This window comes from Neovison vison, chromosome 12 (assembly GCF_020171115.1).
Source record: "Neovison vison isolate M4711 chromosome 12, ASM_NN_V1, whole genome shotgun sequence".
Taxonomy (NCBI): domain Eukaryota; kingdom Metazoa; phylum Chordata; class Mammalia; order Carnivora; family Mustelidae; genus Neogale; species Neogale vison.
The window spans coordinates 61,399,567-61,426,993 of record NC_058102.1 but is presented as its reverse complement, the minus strand read 5'-3'; the positions used below and the strand labels follow the sequence as shown (position 1 = coordinate 61,426,993).

The window sequence follows — 27,427 nt, the reverse complement described above, 5'->3', positions numbered from 1 at the left end:
TGCCCTCAGTTCTTGGTCACACTGCTGTGAAGAATGAAAAAGTAGACCACAGGAAGAGTGGCAGGCAGCAAAACAGTTTACTGAGTCATAGTTACTGAGTGATAGAACAAAGCTCCCCAAGAGGGAGAGGACACGAGAGGGCCGCCACTGGAGTTCCTAAGTCTAGGGGTTTCTATGGGCTCGTTGGCGAGCTGTTTTGATCCGATTAACTCTCCCCGCACCTGCCATCCAATCAGGATGTCATCCACCTATCATGTGGGAAAAGGTAGAGGGCTCCTTCCAGAGTGGTGTAAAATCCTTTTAAGGGTGGTTTCTTCTTAGTGCGGGAGCTTCTTGTCCCTGCCTGCCTTTCTTCTGACTATCCTGCATTAGAGGGGTAGACACATAGGTCATTTGAGTAGGATAAATAACAGAAATAAACTCACACAAATAGGCCCAACTTATTTTTGATGAAGGTGTGGAAGCAATCCAATGGAGAAAGGATATAGGCTTTTGATCAGATGATAATGGAGCAACCAGACATTCATAGGCAAAAAGACAGAAACCTCACACTTAATAAAAAAGTTAACTTTAAGTGGATTATAGACTTAAATATTAAATATAAAATTATAAAACTTACAGAAAAAGTGTAGAAGAAAATCTTTGAGATCTAGGGCTATGCAGAGAGTTTTTAAGAGAATAAAAAGACAAGTTACAGACTGGGAGACCATTTTTGCAGACCACATAGTCAGCAGAGGAGTGATACCTATAATTTATAAAGAAGTCTCAAAATTTAACTATAAAAGAAAATCAAACAACACAATTAGAAAATCGGCAAAAGACATGAAAAGACAACAAAAGAGGATATGCAGATGGTAAATTAGCACATGAAAGAATGTTCAACATCAGCTATTAGGGGAATGCAAATTAAAACCACAATGAGATATCACTACATATCTATCAGAATGGCTAACATAAAAAGTGAGTGACAATACCAAACGCTGGCAAAGATATGGAGAGAAACTGGATCACTCACCCACTGATGGTGAAAATGTAAAATGTTATAGCTACTATTTGGGAAGACAGCTTCATAGTTTCTTAAACAACAACAACGTGTAACTGATGTACAAAAGAAAGAATTCTTGAGATGTCTTTGGTGCAAAAAGACATTAAGGGAGACAAACCATAAAAGACTCTTAATCTCATTAAAGAAAATGAGGGATTCTGGGGGGTGAGGGGGTAGGGATAGGGTGGCTGGGTTATGGACATTGGGGAGGGTATGTTCTGTGGTGAGTGCTATGAAACGTATAAGCCTGATGATTCACAGACCTGTACCCCTGAGGCAAAGAATTCATTATATGTTAATTTAAATTTTTTTAAATTAAATTTTAAAAAAGAACAATAATGTATTGTGCTTTTAAAAATTTTGTTGAGGGTAGGTCTCCCATTAAGTGTTCCTATCACAATAAAATAAAAATAAAAGACTTAAAAAAAAAAAGACGGTTTTAGTAAAGTACAGGGTCAGAACCTGTGGGCAGAAAGAGCTGGAATGGCTGATCATATATTTTCAAGTTGGGAGGAGGCTTAGGGATAGTTTAAGTGTCTAAAGAACTTTGGAAACAAGGTTTCCAGTGCCTTGAGGGGGCTGGTTTTGGTAGGAAAAGGTCATTTATTACTGTCTAGGAAGACCCTAGTCAGAAAGCCCTTCAGATGTATATCACTGGGCCATATGCTGGGGGGATGATTGCCAACATGCATCTTGGGGGGTAGAGATAAAGGAAATTTCCAAAGAATTTTTATATGTTAAAGTAGACTTACAGGGTCCTGGGGGATTGGGATAAATGTTAAGCTAAGATTGCGTTTTGCCCGTAGCAAAGTATTAACATCAAGGCAGCTGAGTTTCTAGAGGAATGTCACTGCCTGTTTCAAGGACTTGTCAATGGGCTGTAAGTAGAATGGAAATTTAATTTTTCTTTTGCCTTTGTTTCTCATATCACATCTACCATACAACCCAATAATTATACTTCTGAAAACTTGTCTCAGAGAAATGAAAATTTATATTCCCACAAAAGCGTATACATGACTGTTCATAGTAGCTTTTTTTTTTTTAAAGATTTTATTTATTTATTTAAGAGACAGAGCAAGAGCGGGTGGGGTGGGGAGCAGAGGAAGAGGGGAAAGGGAGAAGCAGACACCCCACTTGTGCGGGGAGCCCTATGTGAGGCTTTATCCCAGGAACCTGAGATCATGACCTGAGCCGAAGGCAGACGCTTAACCCACTAAGCCACCTAGACACCCCCACAACAGCTTTATTTGTAATAAATTATTTGTAATGCTTAGTAACTGGAAATAATCCAGATGTCCTTCCAGGTTTATCCATACTATGGACTATTATTTTTCAATGATAGGAACAAACTATTGATACACAGAACAGGTTAGGTGACTGTCCAGAGAATTATACTGTGTGAAAAAGCCAATCTCAAAAGATTACATACCATATGATTACATTTACATAATATTCTTGAAAAGACACAATTACAGAAATGGAGAACAAATTAGTGGTTTCTAGGAGATAAGAATGGAAGGGGGCAAGAGTGAGAGAAAAGTGGATATGACCAAAAAAGGGCAACAAAGAATACTAGGGGCCTTGAAACTCTTCTGCATCTGGACTATATCAATATCAATATCCTGGTTATGATATTATATTGTGATTTTATAAGATGTTACCGTTAGGGGGAACTGGCAAACTGTACATGGGATTTCTTTGTATTATTTCTTACCACTGAATGTGATTCCATAATTACCTCAAAATAAAAAGTTTAATTAAAATTTATATAAGTAATCTAGATATTGATATTGATAGAAGCCTTAGGTGTGGCTGATACGAGTTTGGTGGAGACTGCAAGGGGCTAAGAGAAGAGGGATAAGATGAGTCTTATATAATTTAACATTTAGTAGTGTAGTAAAAGGAAACCTCCTGTATTAACACTAAGAAGGGAAGAAAAACCAGAGTGATAACCTATTCCAGAAGGCAGGTGGAGAGGTATTTTGAGGAACGAGAAGTCAACACCATTGAAATCTGCTGATAAATCAGACAAAATGAGGAATGGATATTGTTGAATTAAATACGATGCAGGTCATTGGGTTTTTTTTGTTTGTTTGTTTGTTTTGTTTTGTTTTTAAAGTTTCAAGCCCCGCATTGGACTCTCTGCTCAGCAGGGAACCTGCTTCCTCCTCTCTCTCTCTGGGCCTGCCTCTCTGCCAACTTGTGATCTCTGTCTGTCAAATAAATAAATGAAATCTTAAAAAATATATTTTATTTATTTATTTGACACAGAGAGAGAGAGATCACAAATCAGCAGAGAGGCAGGCAGAGGGGGAGGGGGTAGCAGGCTCCCTGCTGAGCAGAGACCCCCCCGCCATGCAGGGCTTGATCCCAGGACCCTGAGATCATGACCTGAGCTGAAGGCAGAGGCTTTAACCCACTGAGCCACCCAGGTGCCCCAGGTCATTGTTGATCTTATCATTTTTTTTTTTTAAGATTTACTTATTTATTGAGAGAGAGAGAGAGAGCGCGAGTGCTGGGGGAGGGGCAAAAGGAGAGGGAGAGGATCTCTAGCAGACTCCCCTGCTGCCAATCCCAGGACCCTGAGATAGACCTGAGCCAAAATCAAGAGTCCATGACTCAACTGACAGAGCCACCCAGAAGCCCCTGATTTTATCATCTAATAAATAATAAAGTCAGATTAAAGTGGTTATGGAATGAAAAGTAAGGAAAAGATGTCAAGAATTTAGACAACTCCTTCCGGAAGTATATAATAAACAAAGTGGCATGGAAATTGGGCATTTCATGCAAGGTTATTTAAGCTTTGGAGAGACCAGGATATTTAAAAAGATTTTTTAAGAGGGAGAGGATAAATATGCAAGGAAAAATGAATTATTGATAGTATAATGTATGTCAGAAGGTGGGAGGGAAATGGCTCTAAAGCACAGATAGAGGGATTGGCTTTAGAGGGAAAAACAAATCTACTCTAACAAGAAGAAGCAGTTGATGTAATTAAGATGTAATTAAGTTTGTGAAATTTGTATTGAGTAGAAAAGCAGGCTCTGTTACCATTTCTATTTTCCTAAGAAAGTAGGAGTTGAGGTTGTCTATTTAAATAAAGTAGGGAGTGAAGAATAATGGGTAGGAGAGATACAAGGTTCATCCTGCAAGAATAAAGTACAAATCCTTGTGGTGCATGAAATAGAGAAATGGATGCAGAAGCATTGTGGGCTGTGAGGACAGCCTATTTGAAAATAGGGACAATGTTTGCCTGTAGTCATGGTGTTCTCTAGCAGCACTTGGCTGCTATGGTGTAGAACAGAGAAAGATGAGTGGGTTATGGCACATGTTTATCTTCTGCCTTCACACTTTTATTCACAACACTCAGACTATTAAATATAGGCTTTTTTTTTCTTTTCCCCACTAATTTAAGCTCTCATCCTTTCTTCAAAGTCCTACTATTGTTATACTTCCTCCTGAAATCTTCTCACTATCACTAGCCCTCCCAGTGGGGATTGCCTTATTCTGAAATATATTTTTAAGGAAAATGGATCAAGCATCCTAATTGTAATGGATGCCCTCTGAAACAAGTGAAGTGTTGTATCCTTAAAGTGAGTGGTCTTCCACTTATTGATCTATTCCTTGAGCAAATACGTACAAACTTTAAAAATGAATGATGTTCAATTTTAAAGTATGGAGCACATAAGCTATTTAAGGACACCATAATGCACAGAAGTAACTTCCTCCAATGTGATTTATACAGTCTAGATAATAGCCCTGGACCTCATCCCAACAGCTCGGGGTGGTCTTTGGCCACCCAAAGTTCAATAAAACAGTTGCTGGTAGGCTTTGAAAACTAGAGTCATATCCCATAAACATTTATCTATTCCTATTAGATGGCTCTTTTTAAAATGTAAAAAAAAAAAAAAAAAAAACTTAAAAGAGAATGACAATTGTGCCTGTCTTTTTACCCCTAAGAGAGGACACTGCTTATGGATGAGAGAGTGGCCCTGCTACTTTAACACGTGTTCTTAGTTTGTGAATGCTTCTCACAGTACAATCATCTTGCAACATATTTGACTATAGTTCTTAAAGATATAAATTTAATATATATCATGGCCATAAATGCAGGATAACTATGTCATCTGTTACTAACTAAAGAAACAGCCATCTGTCCCAATACTGGAGAGAAAACAGAGTGCTAAGATTATTGAGAAATGGGAGTATCAGTTTCCCACAGGGCATCTTCCCAAGGGTCCTACCACCTACTGTGCATGATTTTGGACAAGTTATAACTGCTAAAACTTCTCTCTTAGTTCTCGATCTATAAATTAGAGAAAATAACAGCAGTTATCTCAAAGAGTTCCTGTGAGGATTAATTAGGCAATGCAAACCAAGTATTTATGAAGCTTAAAAGGGTAATTTTGACCATTTCCTTTAGAATCTGATCACCAATACCAGATGATGCAGCATCACACTAAGGAGTGCTTACTTTTTGCCACTCCCAGTGATAATCCAGAACAATGTGAGAAAAGCTACGTATTTCAATGCTGCTGATGGAGGCAGGGGATCTGGAGAATGAAATGGAAAGATAGAGAACTCTATGAAGGATTCATAGGCTCTGTGGACATACATATTTCTTCTTTTTATACTATAGTTCATCTAGTATTTACTTGAGTAACAGAATGTCAGTAAATGGACATAAATTTTAGTCCTAAACTTTAGACTCAAGTGTTTGAATATGTGTTTGTACCCTGAATTGAAATGTGGTACTCAGGGATGAGGTACATTTTATTTTTATTATTGAAACTATTATTATTGATTTCATGAATTTCAGATGGTTTCACCCTCATGAAATATCATAGTAACATTAAAATATATTGTCTTAGAGATTTAAAAAATTGTAGACTCCCATCATAGTGAGTGGTGATATTAGCATACCAATAAATGAATGCAGACAGAGTACACTGGGAATGTGTAAGCCTATATTTTCTGGTATCACAAACGACCTACATTTCAGAGAACACATTTTGCTGTCCAACAGAAACAACCCAAGTCTCTTGTCTAATATCCATGAGTTAATTGAGAAGGCAAATTTGGAATCTCCATTGGATAGGATAGAACCTTGTATAATTAGACAGCACAGGAAACCTCCTATGTGCAATATAGAGAAAATATAAGGGTGCATGTACATTACAAAAAGAACATTTAACACCCCATGAGATCTCCAAGCTCTCAGCAATTATTAACTAAGGGGACTCTCTCCAATAATCTGTTAAGTATAAAATATGTTTTTTTTTTCTTCTCCTCATCTAGCCTCTTGTGGATGCACTGTGGGTCCACAGTTAGACTCTGAGAGGTCCCTGATCTTAAACTGCTTAGAAATTTTAGATACTGACTCTGGAGCTCCTGTCAGGCTCAGATACATTATCTCTCTTATTTGAAAAGAGTAGTTAAAACAGCTACCTCTTCAAAATGATCAGTTGTACTTTCTTAAGTCTGGTATTTTGGGTGTGAGTTTATAGTAGGTCAGGATTTTATGAGGACAAGAAGAGACTGACCAGGTCAGCTCCTCTGAAATCTCATGTTTCCTCCCTTGAGTTTGAGTTCAAGAATAAGTGTATAGTTATGCTTTGCATGAAATTCCAATGTATGCTTGGAACAGATGCTAGTCTAGCTATGAGGAAAAGATTATCAATGCCATAATGCTTGTGTGAAATTGGATTGTGCCATCACATTTTAAATAAAATTAGGCTTTCAAATCAAGTTGGAAATAAAAAATCAAGAATAGTCCAGGTTACCTCTGAAAATATTTAAATAGCTCACAAAGTTACTATTTACATGATCAAAATTTATGAATCGTGCTTTATATGGACATATTATCTCTTACCAAGTTTAACACCATGAGTTAAAACTCTGTATGGAAGCAGGTACTCTGTCTTTAATTGAACACTAGATGAAGTTCTTACACTAGGTTCATGTTTAGGAGACATATGCAGCCTTTCTTTAAATTTCTTTAAAAACTAGATTCAGACTCAGTACTATCAGATGCTTATACTGACAGGTACATACCTTAGGCCAATTGAGAGAGCATTCATGTCTTCTATGTCAATCATACTTTGTTCACAATGGACGACAGACTCATTGAGTGCCAGAAGGCAGAATCCTCCCACTATTTTAATTGTTTTCTCTCCCTCTCTTCTTCCCTCTCTCATTTTGTTCCTTTTATTCCCTCTTTCTCCTACACTTCATCCTTTCTTATCATCCCTCTCTCTTCTCATTTGAAAACTTACAAGTCTCTCTTTGAAGAAAATTCATGGTTTTTTTTGTTGTTGTTGTTTTAATTGGAAGAACTGTTTTCTACATATATTGGGAGGGAGGTAAATATAAAAAAGGTTACTCAGAAGAAACCAGACAATAAAAAACCCAGTGGAATGATAAGGGGGATGGGAGAAGGAGAAATGATAGTCAGTAGATGAAAATGACAGAACAAACTTTTTCTGGAAATAAGTCTATGTGAGTGTACTTTGAATATCAAAGCACTATTCAGATGTTAGGTATAGTTTGCCTGGGACTGGCTGTGTGACTGGTGGAAGCCTTTGTGAAACTTATAGTATACCAATTTTTTTTTTAGTTATTTCATTGTGGTTGAATACACATTACATAAAATTTATCATCTCAATTTTTTTAAAAGATTTTATTTATTTATTTGACAGACAGAGATCACAAGCAGGCAGAGAGGCAGGCAAAGAGAAAGAGAGGAGGAAGCAGGCTCCCCGCTGAGCAGAGAGCCTGATGTGGGGCTCAATCCCAGGACCCTGGGATCATGACCTGAGCTGAAGGCAGAGGCTCTAACCCACTGAGCCACCCAGGTGCCCCCATCTCAACAATTTTTAAGTGTATAGTTCAGTGGTATTGAATATGTTCATAGCATTGTGCAACGACCATCATCATCCATCTACATTGTTTTCTTCATCTTATAAAACTGAAACACTATACCCATTAAACAATAACTCCACATTCCCCCTCCACCCAGCAGCTGGCCACCACTATTTTGCTTTTGTTTCTATGAATGTGATTACCCTAAGTACCTCATGTAAGTGAAATCATGCAGTATTTGTCTTTTTGTGACTGGTTTATTTCACTTAACATGTCCTCAAGGTTCATCCATGTTGTTGTATGTGTTAGAATTTCTCTCCTTTAAGGCTGAATAATATTATATTAAATATATATACCATGTTCCTCTTACCCGTTCATCTGTTGATGGACCTTTGGGTTGCTTCCCCATTTTGGTTATTGTGTATAATGCTGCTATAAGCATGAGTGTACAAAGATCTCTTTGAGACCCTGCTTTTAATTCTTTTCAGTAGAATTGCTGGATCTTATAGTAATTTTTTATATATTTTTTGAGAAACACAGTATTTTTTGAGGCCATACTGTGTCCCATAGCAGTGGGATCATTTTACTTTTCCACTAACATTGTACAGGAGGTCAAATTTCTTCTCATTTTCACCAAGACTTGTTTTCAGCTTTTTAATATTATCCATATTAATGGGTGTAAGGTAATGATTCAAATTTTGAGTCTCATTCCCAACTCCCACACGTAAACTGACCATTAAGTAAAAATCCCTTGGTAAATTTGTAGTTAGGATAACAGAATATGGCAAGTTCTTAATTTGGTCTTCAGAAAAATTGTACTTTCTTAGGTCAAGAGAGATAAATTTTAAGACATTTTTGTAGTGATCCTTCAATCAATCAAAATTGAGCCTCTGCTAGGTGTCAGGAGCTAGCTAGATGCTTAAGATACAAAGACGCCCATAAGGCAGTCACAGTTGCAGAAGTACTGGAAAATGTGCTTTTTTCAGATACTGCTCTCAGTAAAAAAACCCACAATGTTTATTAGTAAACATTTGTGTGAATAACAGACCAATGAGACTCACCTAATTTTAGAGAACACTAAGATAGTAATTAAAGCATGTAAGAAATCATTAATGCCTATATAGCATTTGGATTACAATGAATATTACATAAAACCAGAATGATTGGAGTAAGACAAAAAAAAAATCTTTTAATCTGCTAAGGGAGTTTGTTTGTTTGTTGTTTTTCCCAAGGATGGTTTTAAATTAGGGGTATTTAGAATATAAACATTATAGTACTCAAATTAGAAATTAAACAAAAAATTTTAAATCAGTGGTAACTAACTATTGAAGATAAATGTCAAGATGATTATAGATACAGGGAATTTTTATGACTAATATTGAGATGAAAATTCTGGGATATTTGGTGATAGGTGATCTATTGAAATAAAGTTTGAAGTGTATAAACCATGCTATAGGAAGATAGATACATAATATTTTAGTTATCTTCATGTAAATATTTGAATAGGAAAAAATGAGTTGGCATCTTATTTTGTTTGTGTTCTGGAATGATTGTTCATCTGTTTTAAATGGATTCATGTCCTCTGATATGGTGGCATATATTTAACTCACTTTTTTTTTTTTTTTTTTTTTTTTAGAAAAAAAAAGAAAGCTCTTATTTGTGACATTCTGCAGCTTTCATGGTGTATATATTTTCACTATGGCTGATTTCCGGCTACCAAAGTGATGTCGCTGAACATGGAGCTGAGAAGGAATACAGACAATATGCTCTTGCAAGCTAGCCCCCTTCACTGGTGAAAAAAAATCAAGCTAGCTTGATCCAGGTTGAGGACACTTCTGCTTATGCCTGAAATTATATCAGAAGTCAAGAATGACTTGGTGAAATACCTTATAGTCTAAATAAACCTGAAGAATACTGCAATGTAGTAAAAAAGATTGCAGTGCAATCTGTCAGTTAAGAAGCCTCAAATTCAGAGAACTTTAAGGACTGAAAAAAAAAAAAAAGTTCAAAACATTTGTTTCAGAGTGCATACTTTTAAAAAAGTACCAAAATAAGATATTCAAATAATTTTAAACATAAAGTCACAATAATCACCTAGAAATGCAGTCTCATTTCTTGTCACTTCATTTGAAGCACTTACACTACAGTTAATTAGAACATTTCTCGAGCCTTGACTCAATGCTAGACACTACTCTTCTAAGCACTTCACACGTATCAGTTAATCTTCAAAAAAATATGTTTCATAAAAAAACTACATTGAATCACAGAGAAGCCATTTGTTCAAGGTCACATCATTAGTACACTGTAGAATGGAATTAACGAAAAAAATCATACAGTGTATCTCGAGGGTATCTGAGCTTAACCACCACTCATACAACCTCTAAGATTAAAGACTTCATGCAAGTCTAGTATTACTGAAGTAAAAGACAACATAGATTGTGAAAATATAGTTTGGAAAAATACAAATATGAAAAAATGAATTAGAAGAACAATAAACATCACCAATAAAAGGTCTTCCTTAATTTTTCCTCCTTTATAAGAGAAAGTCACCATCAAGAAATTGCTGAGTTGAAATTTACAGTTTATTACAATGATAGCTTTCATGTAATGAAAAAATTGCAATGTAGAAATAATTGTTACAAGGGAAATTTGAGCGCAAAACTGTGGATGCATAATTTGTTAACCACTTTAATTTGAATTTTTGTGAGAGAAAATAAAGAAGATAATAATGAAGCAATATTTCAAAAGAAAAACCAGAAAAAACTTCAGAAAGTTGGTGAAATTCTTCATTGTTTCCATTGTAAGGATTAGCCAAATTTCCCCCAGAATCATTAAGGGATGCTAGGGCTGAATTGCCCTGTGATTTAATCCACTGGTATAAATTCTCTTTATCTAATCTCATAATTAAAACCATTAAGGAAGGATTGTTTGTTTATATACAGGATCTGAAATCCTTCATATTCATAGCTGAGATGATATTTCTTCTCTCTTCAAAGCTAGAAAGTCTACAGGAGGCTCCAATTTGGTCTAAGCACGGGCTTTCCAGATTTCTGGTAAAATGAATTCAGGAGAATGGTTCAGAAACATCTGGGCAAGAATTCCAAATGAAAGTGTTGCTGAGCTAACTCGATATAATCCAAGAACCAGGAGAGCCAATGTCTATGAACATTTTCTAAACAGAATCACATAAATGTTTTAGTGTGAGATGTTCTGGAATGGTGATGTAAGCATGAATATTAAAGGGCAATGGCCCAGCAAGAAATCAGTTTCTTTCTCAAGATCCTGCTTGTAAGAAAAACATCACCTCATTATTCTTCCTTTTAAAGAAACCAAAGATCAAAGGAAAATCTATCCCCAGATATACTACAATAGGTTCTGCTCTGTTGGTCTGCTAATTTCCATTATTAAGTTCTGTAACCTTGGCTGAAGGCTATATCTATATTAGAGAGGGTCTTATGTGCGTACGTGATTTCTTTTTTGCCAACCCATAAACCATCCCCAACTTTAAACTATGACTCTTTATGTGCAGTTGAGCAATGATCAAGGCAAGTGGATTATGAAGTGAAATTACTTGATATGTGTTAGTAATCCTTTGTAAACCTAAAAAGTTATACAAATACTTTCCTCCTCCATGTGTTTAAGGAGTAGATAGTAAGAGAAACACATGTGTCTGGGATACATGTAATTATGTTAAGGAGTATGATCCTGGATATTACTGGTTATTACTAGAGCATTATATGGCCTTGCTAGACTGTTAGAGAGTAGGATAGTTCTAGGGCATGATTTACATGCCTGGCTTTGTACATTATGGGCAGGTTATTAATATGTCTAGTGGGTGTTTAAAAGAAGTTAGGTGAAGCTAGACTTTTCTCTAAAGATCAGGTCTGGGGCGCCTGGGCTCAGTCGTTAAGCATCTACCTTCAACTCAGGTCATGATTCTGGTATCCTGGGATTGAGCCCCACATCTGGCTCCCTGCTCAACAGGAAGCCTTCTTCTCCCTCTCCCATTTCCCATGCTTGTGCTCCCTCTCTTGCTGTGTCTCTCCCGATCAAATAAAAAATTAAAATCTTTAAAGAAATAGATAAAGATCAGGTCTATAATGTAAAAAAGTTAGTAAAAATAAGAATGTGTCATGGGGGATACAGAAGTTTGATTTATAAGAAGCCTATTGTCAACCTAGCAACCACTAAGAACAACCAGTGGTCCTAGGACAGAAGTAGTAAGCTATCTTATGAAACAGCATTCAAATGAATTCTTGACACAGCCAAAAGAGACTTGGAAGAAAATTGTTAGAATACAAATTCTGAAGTAACAGTTTCAAGACAGAAATCCAAGGGGACACTGCTAATGAGTCTTAGATAGCCACTGGTAGAGATAAAATCTTGCAAGTAATAATCCAAATGGATCATTGTGCTGCAGCTGGCCCCCTTAACTGGTGAACAATAATCAATAATCTCAAAGGAAGACAGTGTTAACTTCATTTTTGTTCATCCAATCAATAATTATTGAATGATTGAAGCCTTCCCTATGAATGGTTTATTACCTGAAAAGCAATATTAAGAACCTACTATCAGTGAGGATCTGTGCTGGGTACATTTTCATGCACCTCGGACATTGCACTAAAAGAGAATTAAAATTGCCATAAGAGGACCCGAATAGACGTTTTTCCAAATAACACATACAAACAGCCGACAGATATATATACAGATGCTGCATATCACAGATGATCAGGGAAATGCAAATCAAAACCACAGTGAGATATCACCTTACAGCTGTTAGAAAAAGTCGTACCAAAAAGCAAGAAATAACAAATGTTGGTGAGGATATGGAGAAAACAAAACTCTTGTGCAGTTGGTGGGAATGTAAATTGGTCCAGTCACTATGGAAAGCAGCATGAGGTTTCCTCAAAAAACTAAAAACAGAAGTACCATACAATCCAGTAATTCCACTTCTGAGTATTACATGAAGAAAATGAAAAGATTAATTTGAAAAAATATATGCACCCCTATGTTTATGTTCCTCAACAGATGAATGGATAAAGATGTGGCATATATACACAATGGAATGTTACTCAGCCATAAAAAAGGAAGAAGTCTTGCTATCATGACAACATGAATGGATCCATAAGGTATCATGCTAGGTGAAATAAATCAGACAGAGAAAGACAAATATCATACGATTTCACTTATGTAAGTGGAATCTGAAAAACAAAACAAAACAAAACAAACAAAAAACCAAAAAATAGAGACAAATTCATAAATACCCAGAACTGGTAGTTGCCAGAAGTGAGGGCAGTAGGAGATAGCAAAATAGATGAAAGGGATTTATAAGTACAAGCTTCCAGTTACAAAAGAAATAAGTCAGAGGGATAAAATGTACAGCATAGAGAATATATATACATACATACATATATATATATTCCTATTACATGATAACACTGTGATAACTGTGGGGTGACAGATGGTGACATTTGTGGTGAATATTTTGCAATATATAGAATTGCCGAGTCACTATGCTGTGCACCTGAAACTAATATTATATTATATGTCAAAAAGACTGCCAAATGTAGAAGCAGCAGCAGCTGTTGTAATATTAATAAACAAACAAATTTGGCTCTACATTTTCTATAGACCCTGGGACATATCTCCATTACAGCACTTACCATATTGTTCAGTAACTTGTTCTTTTTTTTTTTTTTCTTAAGATTTTATTTATTTGACAGACAGAGATCACAAGTAGGCAGAGAGGCAGGTGGTGGGGGATGGGTAACCAGCCTCCCTGCTGAGCAGAAAGCCCGATGTGGGGCTCCATCCCAGGACCCCGAGATCATGACCCGAGCCGAAGGCAAAGGCTTTAACCCACTGAGCCACTCAGGCACCCAGTAACTTGCTCTTTACTTTATATGTCTCCCTTAACTTTTTCTGTAGGAATGCAATATTTATATATATATATATTTTAACCACCACTATGGTCAACACTATTGCTGGTTAAATAAATAAAGGTTTATTTGCTCCAGCTCTTTGAAGAATGCCAGTGGAATTTTGATCGGAATGGCATTAAAAGTATAGATTGCTCTAGGCAGTATAGACATTTTAACAATGTTTATTCTTCCGATCCAAGAGCATGGAATGGTCTTCCATCTATTTGTGTCTTCTTCAATTTCTTTCATGAGTGTTCTGTAGCTCCTCAAGTACAGATCCTTTACCTCTTTGGTTAGGTTTATTCCCAGGTATCTTATGGTTCTTGGTGATATAGTAAATGGAATCGATTCTCTAATTTCCCTTTCTGTATTTTCATTGTTAGTGTATAAGAAAGCCACTGATTTCTGCACATTGACTTTGTATCCTGCCACGTTGCTGAATTGCTGTATGAGTTCTAATAGTTTTGGGGTGGAGTCTTTTGGGTTTTCCATATAAAGAATCATGTCATCTGCGAAGAGAGAGAGTTTGACTTCTTCATTACCAATTTGGATACCTTTTATTTCTCTCTGTTGTCTGATTGCTGTTGCTAGGACTTCTAATACTATGTTGAACAAGAGTGGTGAAAGTGGGCATCCTTGTCTTGTTCCTGATCTCAATGGGAAGGCTGCAAGCTTTTTCCCATTGAGGATGATATTTGCTGTGGGTCTTTCATAGATAGATTTGATGAGGTTCAGGAATGCTCCCTCTATCCCTATACTTTGAAGCGTTTTAATTAGGAACAGATGCTGGATTTTGTCAAATGCTTTTTCTGCATCAATTGAGAGGACCATGTGGTTCTTCTCTCTTCTCATATTAATTTGTTGTATCACATTGATTGATTTGCGAATGTTGAACCATCCTTGTAGCCCAGGGATGAATCCCACCTGATCATGGTGGATAATCTTTATAATGTGCTGTTGGATCCTGTTGGCTAGGATCTTGTTGAGAATCTTAGCATCCATATTCATCAGTGATATTGGTCTGAAATTCTCCTTTTTGGTAGGGTCCTTGCCTGGTTTGGGGATCAGGGTAATGCTGGCTTCATCGAAAGAGTCTGGAAGTTTTGCTTCTGCTTCAATTTTTTGAAACAGCTTCAGGAGAATAGGTGTTATTTCTTCTTTGAAGGTTTGGTAGAATTCTCCAGGGAATCCGTCAGGTCCTGGGCTCTTGTTTTTTGGGAGGTTTTTGATCACTGATTCAATCTCGTTATTAGATATTGGTCTATTCAGGTTGTCGATTTCTTCCTGGTTCAATGTTGGTAGTTTATATTTTTCCAGGAATGCATCCATTTCATCTAGGTTGCTAAGCTTATTGGCATATAACTGTTCATAATAACTTCTGATGATTGTTTCTACTTCCTTAGTGTTAGTTGTGATCTCTCCCTTTTCATTCATAATTTTATGAATTTGGGCTTTCTCTCTTTTCTTTTGGATTAGTGTAGCCAGTGGCTTATCGATCTTATTGATTCTTTCAAAAAACCAGCTTCTAGTTTCATTGATACGTTCTACTGTATCTCTGGTTTCTACCTCATTGATCTCTGCTCTAATCTTGATGATTTCCCTTCTTATGTGTGGAGTTGGTTTGATTTGTTGTTGATCCTCCAGTTCTTTAAGGTGTAGACTCCACCCCAAACTACTAGAACTCATACAGCAATTCAGCAACGTGGCAGGATACAAAGTCAATGTGCAGAAATCAGTGGCTTTCTTATACACTAACAATGAAAATACAGAAAGGGAAATTAGAGAATTGATTCCATTTACTATATCACCAAGAACCATAAGATACCTGGGAATAAACCTAACCAAAGAGGTAAAGGATCTGTACTCGAGGAGCTACAGAACACTCATGAAAGAAATTGAAGAAGACACAAATAAATGGAAGACCATTCCATGCTCTTGGATCGGAAGAATAAACATTGTTAAAATGTCTATACTGCCTAGAGCAATCTATACTTTTAATGCCATTCCGATCAAAATTCCACCGGCATTCTTCAAAGAGCTGGAGCAAATAATCCTAAAATTTGTATGGAATCAGAAGAGACCCCGAATCGCTAAGGAAATGTTGAAAAACAAAAATAAAGCTGGCGGCATCACCTTACCTGATTTCAAGCTTTATTACAAAGCTGTGGTCACCAAGACAGCATGGTACTGGCATAAAAACAGACACATAGACCAGTAGAACAGAGTAGAGAGCCCAGATATGGACCCTCAACTCTATGGTCAATTAATCTTTGACAAAACAGGAAAAAATATACAGTGGAAAAAAGACAGTCTCTTCAATAAATGGTGCTGGGAAAACTGGACAGCTATATGTAGAAGAATGAAACTCAACCATTCTCTTACACCATACACAAAGATAAACTCAAAATGGATAAAAGACCTCAACGTGAGACAGGAATCCATCAGAATCCTAGAGGAGAACATAGGCAGTAATCTCTTTGATATCAGCCACAGCAACTTCTTTCAAGATATGTCTCCAAAGGCAAAGGAAACAAAAGCGAAAATAAACTTTTGGGACTTCATCAAAATCAAAAGCTTCTGCACAGCAAAGGAAACAGTCAAAAAAACAAAGAGGCAACCCACGGAATGGGAGAAGATATTTGCAAATGACAGTACAGACAAAAGGTTGATATCTAGGATCTATAATGAACTCCTCAAACTCAACCCACACGAAACAGGCAAACACATCAAAAAATGGGCAGAAGATATGAACAGACACTTCTCCAATCAAGACATACAAATGACTATCAGACACATGAAAAAGTGTTCATCATCATTAGCCCTCAGGGAGATTCAAATTAAAACCACATTGAGATATCACCTTACACCAGTTAGAATGGCCAAAATTAACAAAACAGGAAACAACATGTGTTGGAGAGGATGTGGAGAAAGGGGAACCCTCTTCCACTGTTGGTGGGAATGCAAGTTGGTGCAGTCTCTTTGGAGAACAGTGTGGAGATTCCTCAAGAAATTAAAAATAGAGCTTCCCTATGACCCTGCCATTGCACTCCTGGGTATTTACCCCAAAGATACAGATGTCGTGAAAAGAAGGGCCATCTGTACCCCAATATTTATAGCAGCAATGGCCACGGTCGCCAAACTATGGAAAGAACCAAGATGCCCTTCAACGGATGAATGGATAAGGAAGATGTGGTCCATATACACTATGGAGTATTATGCCTCCAACAGAAAGGATGAATACCCAACTTTTGTAGCAACATGGACGGGACTGGAAGAGATTATGCTGAGTGAAATAAGTCAAGCAGAGAGAGTCAATTATCATATGGTTTCACTTATTTGTGGAGCATAACAAATAGCATGGAGGACAAGGGGCGTTAGAGAGGAGTAGGGAATTTGGGTAAATTGGAAGGGGAGGTGAACCATGAGAGACTATGGACTCTGAAAAACAATCTGAGGGGTTTGAAGTGGTGGGGGGGGTGGGAGGTTGGGGTACCAGGTGGTGGGTATTATAGAGGGCACGGCTTGCATGGGGCACTGGGTGTGGTGAAAAAATAATGAATAATGTTTTTCTGAAAATAAATAAATTGAGAAAAAAAAAAAAGGTTAACCCACATTTTCAGTGGACCATACAGCAAAAAAAACAAAGATGTCAAAATTGTAATCTAATTTTTAAATTTCTGGGAAAGAGTGGATTTTAGAGAAAACACATTACATAAGTAAATTATGTCTATGTTCATGTATGTTAGTTAACATTTATCTTTCATAAACTAGGTATCCTGCCTCTATGGATGTTCTAAAAGTCCGTACAACTCTCTATCTGCCCTCTCTACATTTTACAGTGATTATTCATGTTTTTGTCTTCTACTATTCTAAGAGCAAACCCCACTGAGGTGGTAAATGTGGACTATTACACTTTGTGTCCCAAGGTTATTACAGTCCTCAGCACACAGACAATCCTGAGTAGATTTTTAAGAAATGAATGCAGATGTGGTGAATTTTCTCAATGTAGTCAGTATAGAAGGCAGTGTATTGGGAAGAATAACAAGTGAAGTGATTCCATTTGTATGTCTCTACAAAATAGGAAACATCATATTATGTAGTTTATGCTGACATTTTAATACCGGATAATAGCATCTAATGAAAGTTCATTGTGCTATCTTGTAGACATTATTTCTTCTATGGGGGAGCTGCTTTTAGCTAAAAGTGACTGATTACACTTTAGAATGGTTTGATTCCATTTCTACTTTCAGGAGAAGTATCTCTTTAAAGAAAGGGACTTTTAGTCTTAAACTTTGGGTTTCCATGCCCCAGTACAAAGAAAAGAAAACAAAAACTTACTCATCCATCAGTTCTTTTTGGGTTCAGTAAATAACAAAATTATTCATTAAGACTAAAAATCCAGGAGTCATCCTTGAGTGTTTTCCTTTCTTCTCCTACCTGCTAAGCCCCTCCCCCAGCCCATTAATCATGCCGAGTGTCCAAGTGATTAGCAGATCCTATGACTCTGACTCCAAAATAAATTCTCAATCTGTCAGTTTTTACCACTTCCTTTCCATTAAGGTCTTGCCCTGATCATTGTAGTAGACTCCTATCTTGTCTCATTACTTCACAGGACAGCAGGAAAGAATTTTGAAATCCATCAATGGCTTGCCCCGAACCCTGCTATTTTTGGTGCTCTCTCTTCCTAGAATACTATCCTCACAGATTTCCACAAGGTGAATCATTAATTACACAGTTGTGTCCCATCTCTTCCTAGAGGCCTCTTTAAAATAGCATCCCTGCCCCAGTAACTCTCTATTCCATTTCTTTGCTTTAGTTTCTTATTAACAAATTAAACTCCTCTTTTCCTCGTATCATTTCTTTGCACGTTAACTTGTTTAATGTGTGTCATCTCTACTAGAAAGGGATCAGGGTTTGTGTCTGCCTTGTTTACGGTTATAGTCTCAGAGCCTTGAATGGTAGTTACTCACTAGGTATTTTTGGAATTCTTCAATGCGATCTCAGAGTAGGAAACGTGCTAGTTTTATGATATGTAGACCAGGGGTGGTGATTGCTATGGGCAATATACTAGATGTATTGAGACCATGAATTCATGCCTCATTGTCCATTCAAGGTTTATAAAAAAATGAAAATATTATATTTCAGACAATTCAGCCTAGAATAGGATTAGTGTCTCATGGGAGAAGTTCACTAACGATTTGAAGAAGCCTAATTTATTCCATTAACAATCTATGGAAAAAATATTTCCTTCAATCTTATTAGATATATAAACATGTTTGTGTCATTTGGGGGGATGTGAGAGATGGGGAGTCAGTCATTTGCTGGATTCCTATGCCATTACATGTTATACATCACTCTAAGACATTGCTTAATTACTCTAAAAAACATTATTTGCACACTGACCTTTTTATCCCTCCAAATGTTTGTGCATGACCTAGGAATTTTCCAAAGTCAATATGAAACATGTGGCCTGACTTTGTCAGCATGATATTGTCGTTATGCCGGTCACAGACTCCCAGGATGAACGTTACCACACACCAGCCAGCACAGGAATAGAAAAAGTTCCTCAAGGCCTAATCAGTTGAAAACAATAACACAAAGATAATACACACACAAAATGAGCAAATGTGTTAGCATCAGAGTTAATGGTAAAAACTATCATAAAAAGCAAAATTATATAATTGAGAACTACTTCTACATCTCAGTTGAGAGAAGATTATGATTAAATGACTGGTTCTGGATATGCTAAGAAGAACATGAAGCAACTTCTTCTTTGGCCTAATGAATGTTTTCATTGAAATTGTGCAAAATACCCCTTTTACTCAGTTGGTTCTAATTTTCATAGTTTATTGAAGAGGATTCCTGGTGTGGGTTTTTTTGATGTCTCAAATATATAATATTGAATGATTTTTTTCAAGGTAAAAGAAGAAACAATATGGCTCAATATTGCCTATGCCCCAAAATTTAAAATATCAATTTTAAATATTTGAATTTTTAACACAGATAAAGTCATATTGAGATTTATGTAATATATTATGTACATCCTTGAACATAGGTCATCCACTTGTTGTCCAAAAATGGTTTGGTATGGTCTATATCAGTGAATGTCTTCATGGGTGGAAGTAGATAACCACTGAGTCAATTGTGGCTTCTGTTTCTTCAAGAAACAGAGGTTTCTTGCCAAAACTACTCTTTATTTTCAAAGTGATCTCCTGGGTATACATCATTTTTATCAATGATGCAACTTTGTAACCAAGGTATAACCATGAGTGATTGGTTGGGCCATGGTAATCTGTCTCCTAGAATGGTGTGGCTGACATGCTAGAGTGGAAATCCGTGTCACTGAACCTAGTTCATGTCTTAGTTCTAGATATCCCAAGATCCTGAACAAGTCATTTGCGTTGGTGGTATAGTGGTGAGCATAGCTGCCTTCCTGAACAAGTCATTTAATTTGTCTATCTAGATACTTTTCACTTATAAAACGAAGATAATAAAAGATGTCCTTACATGGTAGATGTGAAGGACAAATCTGTGTGAAAACATCTCTAATATAATCCCAGAGATTTGTTCAAAACTCAAGTTATAATTGTGGAAATGGTGAAAAAATAGATTTCAAGATAATGTCATCTTATCTTTGTTATTTGACCTCCAAAAGCCTGTAATTTGTTCTACTCCAATCTCACAGAAGCCTGAAATAGATGAACTCTTGGGTCTCTCTATCATGGCCTGTGCTAAGTAGGGTGACCAATCATCCCAGTTTGCTCAGGACTGAGGCATTTCCTAGGATGAAGGAATTTCAGTGCTCTGGACAGTTCCAAACAAATCCAATGTTAGACCATATTCTATCTTTGTGTGAATTAGTATAAAGGTGCCTTTGTCTCTGGGTACATCCTGCTGTACCAGTTCATGCCCTGGCAAGTGGAACAAAGCCTGGCTTTAACCAACTCATTCCATTAGCTGGGAGCCCTGGTATAGGGCAGAACCTGCACAACTGTACACTGCAGGCCAGATGCCAGCATGAAGTTAAGTGGGAAAAAGTGTCTGCAATTAAATAAAACACTACATTTTGTAAAGTTCTGAGATATTAAAAAAAAACTACTATGCCTTCTGCAAACATTGAAAGAATAAGGTTTAAAAAGGTAGAAGAAATGCTCAGCAGAAGAAATGCATTGCAAAAGAAGGAGGGGGATTTATAGAAATGGGAGATTGTGTACAGGCATGCAGAGGTAACTTGAAAGAGTAATTTCAAGGAGCATCATTTCAGCAGAGATAGCTATAAGAAGTAAAACAAATTCAGAAATTTTATCTAGTTAATATTCCATTTAAACTGGTTATTATTACTAAGCTAATGACTGAGTACACTCAAGGTGTACTTAATTTACTTTTTCATCAACCACAATAGCTAATGATCCAGAGCATATTCTGATTTATCACCTTATTTAAAATTAACTACAGCAGGACAAACCTTTTCATAATCTTCCTTTAAATGGTTGTGCTGGCTGAACCACTTCTTGATTGTGTTTTCCTTCAAAGGTCCAATCAGCCCAGAATGGCGATGAATCTTTGCTAGGGTTATGGCATCGGGTACCATCTGCACCAATCCTGGTGGATTAAAAAAGAGATTTTAGAAGTATTCTGACTTCACAGGATGAGCAATACTTAGGAAACACATCTTGATCTATGCAGCAACAATAATCGCCAGCACTAATGTGAGTTACCCTTTTCCTGGCAAAACTTCTTTTCTGAAGGAGCCTTATCTAGATGGCCTTCTTTCTAATTTTTCTGAATCCTGGGGAGCAGTGAGGTTGCTTATAGTGTTTGGATCAGATCTTTCAGAAGAATCTTTACTGTTTTTTTCTTGAACTACAGTAAAGAGCCAGTCTAAATGGTCTCAAAGAGCTCTCACTGAGTCAATGAGGTAGTGGGTTAATTAACATATGACTTGTGCATTCATTTACAGTTTAAGGGAGGACATTCAAATTTGTATAACAAGCATAATTATGATGAAAGAGAACCAAATACAATCTCTATAACAAATATGTCAAATATATTATAAAAATCAATATTCAGGTTAATAAAAGCTTCACCCTTAAATGTCCCTTTCCCAGGAGTGAACAGAATAACTGCAGTAAACATGTGGAGAGCCACCTGCTCTTTCCTTTTCAATCAACATTAAAGAGAAACTATGGTAATAATTTTTTAAAGGAGAAGTATATGTTGATTGAGCTTCAGTAGAACCCTTGCCCCACTGACCACGTATCCACCAAGGACTGCGTTCTTTTCTTTCATTGTGTTCCCAAGGTTATTATAATGCAAATATTTTCAGATCTTCTTATTTTATTCTGCACAGAAGAGCAATTTAGACTCATATTTAAAACTGTCCCAGGACTAATGTGCACAAAACAACCTGTAATATACAGTTCTATAAATAAAATCATTGAAAGAAATAGAAGTTTAGAATTCCTGATTTCCACAATTTTGGCAATGCAAGAGCTGAAAACTCAAATGTCCTAAGGGACCAAAGACCCAAATGTAACTATGTGAAAAGAGACATGGTTGAATTTTTAAAACTGTTTCATGATCTATCTTAAAAACATTTGAATTAAACAACGAGCAAACAAATTGTCTTGGTAAATGATACACTTCTCTGTGCTGGATTTGGCCTGTAGTAACTGGTTGCAGCCTTAATCTTGCTTAATAGTTAATAGCCCAGCTGTGACTTTTAGGCCTCTACGTTGCTGGATCAGAAACATGGGGACATGGGGAATGGGAACAGAATACTGAATGGTTGCAGAAATAACTTGTAGAGAGAGAGAAGGAAAGAAAGAGAGGGAAAAAGGAAGGAAGGAAGGGACTAACTAACTTAACACTCCAGAAGTAAATCTTGGGCGTATTCTTAATATTATAGCCAATAGTATTTGGCTCTTGTGCAGATTTTCTCATGTGTATTAACTGAGATAGCAAATGTAAAGCATTTGTATGTAGTTGTACTGTTACTGCTTTAGAAAGAGGTGATTCTTCCTAATCCTGACCATTTCCCTCCTCATTCTTCTAGTTCCTCCACTTAATACTTGGAAAGGGAAATCACCTCCTATCTGGCTCCTTTGTGCTTCACTGCCTCACATCTGACCGTGACCAAGATTAAGATTTACATTATTAGCACCATTTAGATACTGTGCTCTAGTAATGTCAGTTACTTTTAAGATCACATTTGTCTTTAGGGAACTAATCTTTGCAAAATCCCAAGCCATTTATCATAACACTTACATTGCTGACTACTCTGAAAACCTTGCACCTAATTTATAATAATCATGATGGCTAAATTTTGTGTATCAATTAAAATCATAAATTATATTTTGGGATGCCTGGGTGGCTCAGTTGGTTAAGCAGCTGCCTTCGGCTCAGGTCATGATCCCAGTGTCCTGGGATCGAGTCCCACGTCGGGCTCCTTGCTCGGCAGGGAGCCTGCTCCTCCCTCTGCCTCTGCCTGCCATTCTGTCTGCCTGTGCTCGCTCTCTCTCCCTCTCTCTCTCTGATAAATAAATAAAATCCTTTTTAAAAAATCATAAATTATATTTTATACCTTTTAAACTAGTATGTATGACACACCTTTCAAATACTTATAACAACTCTGTGTGCATTGAGTAATATGTGTAGGTCTTTTCTTATAGTTCTCTAATGCAAAGTTACTCCAATTTTAGGGCATATATGTATCACTTGGGGACCTTGTTAAAATGCAGGTTCTAATTCTTTAGGGTGGGAGTAAAGCCTGAGATTCTGCATTTATAACAAGCTCCCAGGTGATGTCAACACTGCTGGACCATGGGTCACATTTTATTTTATTTTATTTTATTTTTTTTTAAAGCAGGCTCCCTGCTGAGCAGAGAGCCCGATATGGGGCTCGATCCCAGGATCCCGAGATCATGACCCGAGCCGAAGGCAGAGGCTTAACCCACTGAGCCACCCAGGTGCCCCCATGGGTCACATTTTAAATAGCAGGGTTCTTAGGGACAAAACTTTTTAAGGTGGTATCACATAAGGCAGTGACTCTCAAAATGGGGTGCATAAGAAACACCGGAGCAGCTTTTTATGGTCACAGAGACTTGAGAACTCCCTCCCCTATTCAATGCCTAAGTAGAAAACCTGATTTAGTACCTGGTTAGGGCCTAGGCTCTGGATTTCCCTAAGTAATTTTAAAGCCCATCAAATTTGGAGAGCCAGCAATAAAATAAATCTTAAAGAATTTTTATTTGCCCTGACAGTCTCCCCCAAAGCTCCTAGGACATCATATACAAAGTAGCCATGAGAATTATAATCAACAATAATGTTGATAAAGCCATGCAAACTTCTGGCCTCGAATGTACTGTCCTTTACGGGCAGCAACTCTGTTTAGCTCATTTTAGTATTCCTTATCTTACTTTGTTATATATATATATATATATATATATATATATATCTTTTTAAAGATTTAATTAATTAATTTATTTGAGAAAGAGAGAGAATTGAGAGAGAGAGCATGAAAGGGTGAAGGTCAGAGGAAGAAGCAGACTCCCCGCTGAGCAGGGAGCTTGATGCAGAACTCGATCCCAGAACTCTGGGATCATGACCTGAGCTGAAGGCAGTCACTCAACCAACTGAGCCACCCAGGCGCCCTGCGAGATTTCTTGAAAAAAAAAAACAGATATTCAGTAAGTCTTGGAGGCATATTAAAAATGGAACCTGATCTCCTAAACATGATGTTTGCTTTAATGATCACTATTTTTCTTGAAAAGGTATTTTGCCAGTATAATGCCCTTACAAATCCTAACAACTATAGATGATTATTGGTAGATACGAGGGATTGATAGTTTGTTTTTTGACATCTGCAACTTTGGGCAAGTCTACATTCATTTTTGCAGAGTCATTTTATTAACTTTAAAAGATTTAGACTGCTAAATTCTACAATTTTAAACTGGAAATAAGTACAGGCAATTGAAGAATTTCACTGAGGTCCATGATATATTCAATTTCTGAAGAAAAGGTAATCTATGTGACATCAGAAAGTTCAGTTTGGCTCATCTAGCTTTATTCTTTCTCTTTCAATACATTAGGATTTGAAAGAACTAGGTTACTTTATGTAAGAAAAAGGAGAGTAAACACAAGGAATAACAATCTCACAGTATCAATGATACTCTTAGGAACTAGAGCTTTGGAAAGGGTTCCAGGGTGGATACTTGTCATGAAAGCAAGAGCTCTATTACCAAAATCAAAATAATTGGGTAGTATGACTTGTTACAGTCAGCCGGAAGTATTAGGTTGCAAGTTAAGCCCACATGGAGGTGCTTCCAAACGTGTGGCTGGGGTGCTGAGCTTTGTGGTGGGACCTCAGATATTGGGGGGGCAGACAGTGATAGTTTTTCTGTTAAAGTTAAATTGTAGTTCTGCCTGAATAACAGCCACCACAACCACCACATCAACAACCACATGGTTCTAGGTCTGTTCCCTAGTTCTACCGATTTTTTCTTTTGTAAGATTTTATTTATTTATGTGACTGAGAGAGACACAGAGAGAGAGGGAACACAAGCAGGGGGAGTGGGAGAGAGAGAAGCAAGTCTCCCGCTGAGCAGGGAGTCTGATGCGGGGCTTGATCCCAGGACCCCAGGATCATGACCCGAGCTGAAAGTAGATGCTTAATAACTGAGCCACCCAGGTGCCCCTAGTTCTATGATTTTTTATCCTTTTGTTTATGCAGTTGTATTTGCTGTCCTACCAAGTAGTTGAATGAAATTCTAAGTGGCAGTGACCACATTCAAAGAAAATTATAAGGTATCTTGGGAATTATTTCTTTAATTTAGCATGATTGTAATTAAGTGCAAATTTTACTTGTGATGGTAGTAATTTGGGTGGCCCATTGATGTTACTTACTTTCATTGAAAATGTGCATTAAATGCAATTATATTTCCATATTAACATCTTGGCTTTTATAAAGGAAAAGAAGTATGTTCAAAATTTGTATGTTTGCTCATCTTTGACTACTGAAATTATGATTTATTTAAAAGTCTTTTAGAGGGGCACCTGGGTGGCTCAGTGGGTTAAAGCCTCTGCCTTCAACTCAGGTCATGATCCCAGGGTTATGGGATCCAGCTGGCATAGCGCTCTCTGCTCAGTGGGGAGCCTGCTTGCCCCTCTCTCTCTCTCTCTGCCTGCCTCTCTGCCTACTTGTGATCTGTCTGTCAAATAAATAATAAAAAAACTTTAAAAAAAAGTCTTTTAGAAATTAAATGCAGATTTATAATGTATTTAGATAGTTCAGAACTCATTCAAGCATTTGCAACTTTGTAAATTTTGTGTTAATAGGCAAAAAATTGAATTTTTTGAGCGAATAAGCTCTTCTGTTATTATTTTTTTTTTAAAAGAAAAAACATACAAAAGACACACAAAAGGACACCACAGTTAACATTTGGATTGTGAAAATCCTAATTAATATCAAAAAAGACAATACATTCTTTGACATCCTAAATTACTTTGACTTACCCACTTTTGAAAATAATTATTTTTAAGAAAAAAGAATGACGTTGTACAGTTCTTTTGACTTTAAAACTTATAGTCCAAGATGAAGGCTGTGGAAAGTTTGTGTCATGTTACCAGTGAATGTTTAAGATAAATAATGTAAGTCAAATCACTTTCTAATCTATACTGACCTTGACCTTTCCCTGTGGATAGGCATCTATAAATGATCATTTGCATATCCAGGCCTTCCTGCAGCCAAATATTGTCTATCACTTGAATAATCTGCAGAACAAGCATATCCTGACGAAGATCATCTCCGGCCTGTTAAAAACAAAATTAGAGACTCTGGATTTCTCTTTGAGTTCCATTAAAGGTCTTCAAATATAGTATATATCATTTCTTTCCTCAGATACATTTGCAGCCCAGCTTAGGATGGTTACAGTTGTTTTGTTAGTATTAAGAACACCTTGTGTTTTGTGTGTGTTGAGTTTGAGGAGTTCATTATAGATCCTGGATATCAACCTTTTGTCTGTACTGTCATTTGCAAATATCTTCTCCCATTCCGTGGGTTGCCTCTTTGTTTTGTTGACTGTTTCCTTGCTGTACAGAAGCTTTTGATTTTGATGAAGTCCCAAAAGTTTATTTTCGCTTTTGTTTCCTTTGCCTTTGGAGACATATCTTGAAAGAAGTTGCTGTGGCTGATATCGAAGAGATTACTGCCTATGTTCTCCTCTAGGATTCTGATGTATTCCTGTCTCACGTTGAGGTCTGTTATCCATTTTGAGTTTATCTTTGTGTATGGTGTAAGAGAATGGTCGAGTTTCATTCTTCTACATATAGCTGTCCAGTTTTCCCAGCACCATTTATTGAAGAGACTGTCTTTTTTCCACTGTATATTTTTTCCTGTTTTGTCAAAGATTAATTGACCATAGAGTTGAGGGTCCATATCTGGGCTCTCTACTCTGTTCTACTGGTCTATGTGTCTGCTTTTATGCCAGTACCATGCTGTCTTGGTGACCACAGCTTTGTAATAAAGCTTGAAATCAGGTAATGTGATGCCCCCAGTTTTATTTTTGTTTTTCAAGATTTCCTTAGCGATTCGGGGTCTCTTTTG

The 27,427-nt window shown here is 36.9% G+C and overlaps 1 protein-coding gene across 1 annotated transcript in view; it reads right to left on the bottom strand.

Annotated features, from left to right (window-relative positions):
• The window catches only part of PIK3C2G (phosphatidylinositol-4-phosphate 3-kinase catalytic subunit type 2 gamma), a 364,772-nt gene that overhangs the window by 102,531 nt on the left and 234,814 nt on the right, over nt 1–27,427 (bottom strand). The window contains exons 22-24 of the mRNA XM_044227234.1: nt 26,505–26,634; nt 21,290–21,426; nt 19,228–19,397 (exon numbers count right to left, since the gene is read on the bottom strand). Of these exons, the coding sequence (XP_044083169.1) occupies nt 19,228–19,397; nt 21,290–21,426; nt 26,505–26,634 (437 nt within the window). The remainder of the gene's footprint in view (nt 1–19,227; nt 19,398–21,289; nt 21,427–26,504; nt 26,635–27,427) is intronic.